Genomic DNA, 4,965 nt, shown 5'->3' with positions numbered 1-4,965 from the left:
GAGAGGAGAGGAGAGGAGAGGAGAGGAGAGGAGAGGAAAAAGAAAGGGAAAAGAAAGGAAAGGAAAAGAGAAGAGAAAAGTTGCAAGGGCCCTTAAGGGATCATTGAGTCCAACTGCCACTTCAAGTCCAGGCCTACTCAGTGTTAAAGCACATTACTGAAAGCATTGTCCAAATGCCTATTGAACACTGGCAGGCATGAGGCATTGGCCGCATCTCGTAATAAAGGAAGTCTACATGTACTTTGAAACGCCAGGCTTGTTTCAGTAGATGTACTATGACCTCCTCCTCTCCCATTGCCCAGAATTTGTTTGTGCATCTGTGAGTGGTATTTTTAGCCAGCCTCAAAAACACGGAAGTATGTACAGCACAGTACCTCGTAGTGGTGGGAATGTTAATCACAAGTGAAATGGGTAACCATTAATAAAGATCATCTTCATTAACATGTGGTGTAAGACTGCATGTTTGTTACCAAATTTGATGTATATAAGGGTATAGAAATCATGCAAAAAATATCTGGCTACTGGATTTGGATATATTATGTAACACTCTCCATTTTGTCCCTCTCATTATATGAGAAGACTTTATTTTAATAGATAGGAGTATCTGGAATATTTTATCTAATGTGTAGCTTCTACCATACCTTTTAATTCATAATTCACAATGATTCTGACTATTATGGAGTAGTATGGCAATTCTGGATGGTACAGAATTGTTCTTTAGAGTTGCCTTCAAAGTCCCAGTGTCAACTACTTAGTCATTCTTTCACTTGTAGTTATCATAGAATCAGCGCCATAGAATCATTTGTGTTGGAAGGGGCCCTTAAAGGCCATCTCGTCCAACTCCTCTACAGTGAACAGGGACACCTACAGCTCCACCAGATTGCTCAGAGCCCTGTCCAGCCTGACCTTGAGTGTCTCTAAGGATGAGGCAGCCACCACCTCTCATGGCAATCTGTTATATTGACACTTGCCTCCTATGTCATTGAATAATTTGTGTCTTTTCTAAAATGTCTTTCTGTCCATTCTGTATTTTCCTGACAGGTATTGGCACAGCACAGCTGCTTATACAATAGCCACTGAAACAGATGGGAACATCCAGAATCTTCCACCAGATCATGATGCGGTGTATAAGTGGCCTGAAGACCTGCTCAAACCAGATCTTGTTCTTCTCCTAACTGTCAGCCCTGAGGAGCGAGCCCGGAGGCTTGATGGTCGAGGGCTGGAGAAAACAAAGGAAGAGGTTGAACTGGAAGCTAATAGCTTGTTTCGCCAAAGGTATGCTTTAAGGAAGGGTAAGAGGATGGAGGCAGTCTTGGTTCCCGTGGAATCAGTAACAAAATGTCCTGCTTACGTTACTGGGATAAGGATTCCCATATCTCTACATTTTGTGGAGTTTTTTTTGGATAAGATTCATGGCTGATGAGAAGTGTAAATTCTGTCATTTCTAATTAAACATGTTTGAAAGCTACAGGTGAATAATTTCAGTCTCCCGTAAAGTCAACACAGTCAATGCAGCCTTCAGTGTGATTCAGCTGAGCATGTGCTAGGAGCCCAGTGATCTGAGCATAAATACCTAGAGTTGTCTGAGGTGTTCTAGGGCATCTTCATGAGGCTGACAGATACAATACACAACCTGTGGACCCTTTCTGGGTCAGCAACTGGAAGCAAAATGAGATAGGTTATGTTGTGATGTCCCCATTACCAAGGCACATTCCGCCGAGGGCTAGCGATCTCCCCTCGCTAGGGCCATTGCAACACAGACACCAATATGGGGATGCAGCAAATGGCGTTTATTGGGGTCGTAAAAGCCTTTAAGTACATCTTTGTTAACACTGATAACATCTGTACACGCGTCATTCTACCAATGCATGGTTTAGTCACTTATCCTTTGTCCAATCATTCTTATGGTACATGCTGTACATGAGATGCTGAGTCAGTGTGACTGCTCCTGGTCAGTGGGCAGGATTGCTTAATACTTGCTGAGCAACTTGCTGTCGGTTACAATTATCCGTCCTTCGTGCCCGCATGTTTTCCTTAGATAAGTCCTTCCAAGTTGTTTGCCGTCTCTCCGAGGACAGTTCGTCCTTACCCATTACAGCATGGGGGAAGCCTACATCCCGTTACGTCTCGAATCCCCACTAATGCCTAATACAACAATGTTGTCTCAAGCAGCACTTGATACATGCATTCAGGCATCTGAATTGCATCCTAGATATCCTTCCTACTTCAGGGTGAGCTGAATTGCTGTCTAGGCACCACCAAATGTATTGATCACATCATCATTTTCTGCAGTGGGAGCTTGGATACCTAGTGCTCATATAAATACCCCCACACTGACACCTGGATATAGGTGTCCATATACACCAATCTCAAAGCTGAAACTTACCTCTAGAGTTTTAGTATTTATAGCGATGACAAATTTTAAAAAAATGTATTGCTTAATTTTGACAGAAGCTCTGTGCAGACACACAATTCACACAGCGGGGCCTGTGCAAGGATGGGTGAACTGAGGGAAAATTATGCCATTTAAGGATCTTCCATGTTTTAATTCTGTTCCTTCTTGTTTCCTCCAGAAAGCCTTCGGTTATTCTGCTTGTTAATTATGTCAGCCTGGATGTGAGAACATTCAGAGTCTTGTTTGATTCATCTTATGACTTGTGGCCTAAATGTAAGACATTAGTTCCTATGGGAATGGAAAAAATGATATTCACATCCCTGTTCACATCCTCAGAGACTAAATGAGAAAGAGTTCCACATTATGAGAAGGCTTCTATTCTGCCTAGGCACAGAGGTTTTCATCCTGTATTTCATGCCAGGATTCATCTAGTTAGCAAAGCTGATCAGAGGAAAGAGTTAAATGATGTGTGAACTCTGTAATCTGTCTCCAGTTCTCCAGTGACTCCAAGCTGAGATCGGTCAGCACACCTACACACTGCCATGCCATATAGTTCAGAGGCGCATTGACGGTTTGCGGATAAATTAACTCAGGTGTTAGAAGCAGGATGCCCACTTATGGCTGTACTGGACAGTTTCTTGTGCTAAGCCATAAAGAAAGAAATACATCAATGTCATGCCATGTGAATATTGGTATGGGTCTGGCAATCACTGTCAAGGAAACTATGCACTGTGAGGTTTTCCTAATGGTTTATTGTTCTTTGCAGTAGATTTCATACTCATCTTCATATTACATTTTTTTTCCATTGTCTCTACAGTGCCAACACTTTCTTCTGAGATGGATGACTAATGCCATTTCACATCCCTGCATTTTGTTTTATTTCTCTTGTTTTGTTTTAAAATAGAATTGAAGAGTCATACAGAAGGATGGTGAATCCTGCATGCCAAGAGGTCGATGCCAGTCCCTCCAAGGAAGAAGTTTTCAAGACAGTGCTGCAACTAATTAAAAAACACTGTGCCTTGTGAAAGCAGCTTTTTATCAGTGCTTAAAAGATACTTTTTATTGCCCCTTTATTTCTCCTAGCTCAAAAGGCACTGTGATGTGTTTTACTCCCTAGAAGAACCTTTTATTTCTTCTGCCAACAGCAATCTGGTCAGGTTATCAGTTTCACTGATGTCTACTGCACTTTTATATATGAAGCAAAATAGGACTCACACGTTGTTCAGCATTGCTGGAAAAGGCACAAACCTACCACAGTCCTACATGAAGTACATGAGAGTGCTCTCTGACAATGCAACATTTCGAGATGCTATCAGGTTGTATCATCATCATCATGAGAACTTGTTCCTGCCTTCGCTACGTACCAGAATTCACTGAGTGCAGCAGGAGCATGAGATGTGCAAAGAGAGGATAACATTTCATCCAGCAGTAAAGCAATGAGACGATCATAACACTTAGGAACAGCCCAGTGTTGCTTACTGGAATAGAAGATGAGCTGCTATGATGAGCATCCTGTAAGAAATGTCTCGTAAATACGGGCTAGTAAGCACCTGGGACTCTAAGGAATACAGTCCATGCCTGGCAACATATGCAAATGAAATGTCAGTTCATTTCAGAGGGAAAAAGGAGAACGCTGGCATGTTAGAAACAGAGACCTGAAAAGAACAGAAGATTAAAAACAGTGATTAAATGATTGCTAAAATATTTTTCTGCAAAGTATTTTCTCCATCCTGTAGGTTTGCTAGTGTAAGTTTTTGTTCTTTTTGAGAGAATGTTAAATGACAAAATACAGAGAATTGGAGCAATGAGGATGGTGGTACTCCATTTTTACTTGCATGTTTTTTTTCCTACATGTTGAATATAAAAGCAGGCTACCAGCAAGACTGCAGCTCTACAAAGGCTTATTTTTATGTACGTTTGTTTCACTGTTACTTGTAACTATAAAAACATATGGATAAGCTTTTGGGGGTGTCAGAAGTAAAGTGCATTTCCAGAAAAAAAACACTAATAAAATGCAATTTGATTTAAAACACTGTGCTTATTTTCCTGTGTTAAGCAAGAGTAATTATGAACAAATCTGTCTTGTAAATTAAAATGAGCTTAGTATTGCATTGGTTATATCCAATCTGTATATGGAAGGTGGTAGAAAGAATAACTTCCAAACCCAATGATTTTAATGTAAATAACTTTTATTCATGCACTCTTTTATCTTTGTGAGTATATGCTGTTAATATAATACATTTATACATACTGATAATATTTGCTACTGTGTTTGGTGTGTTATTTTGAATAACAACAGCCTTGGGATCTGCCATGCATGCATGCTGGAAATACATAGTTGCAGGTGATACACTTATTTTAGAAATATTATGAAACATCCAGGTATTCAGATGTGGATAGAGTAAGTCCACATATGGAGGGCATCACTGTGCATGGATCCTTAGGCTACCAATAATGCACCTGACGTGAACATTCTATAGCCATAGCTATTCCAGGTGAGAGAGCACCTGGTCTGAAGAATGCTGAAGGTATCATGCCAAGCAAGAGTTTCGTCTACTTGGTGAGCTGTG

The 4,965-nt window shown here is 40.7% G+C and overlaps 1 protein-coding gene across 1 annotated transcript in view; it reads left to right on the top strand.

Moving 5' to 3' along the window:
• Window positions 1-4,425, top strand: part of CMPK2 (cytidine/uridine monophosphate kinase 2) — a 6,046-nt gene extending 1,621 nt beyond the window's left edge. The window contains exons 4-5 of the mRNA XM_021392540.1: window positions 1,042-1,275; window positions 3,300-4,425. Coding sequence (XP_021248215.1) covers window positions 1,042-1,275; window positions 3,300-3,420 — 355 coding nt within the window. The 3' untranslated portion in view covers window positions 3,421-4,425. The remainder of the gene's footprint in view (window positions 1-1,041; window positions 1,276-3,299) is intronic.

Source organism: Numida meleagris, chromosome 3, assembly GCF_002078875.1.
Source record: "Numida meleagris isolate 19003 breed g44 Domestic line chromosome 3, NumMel1.0, whole genome shotgun sequence".
Taxonomy (NCBI): domain Eukaryota; kingdom Metazoa; phylum Chordata; class Aves; order Galliformes; family Numididae; genus Numida; species Numida meleagris.
This window is presented reverse-complemented; position numbering and strand designations above follow the sequence as displayed.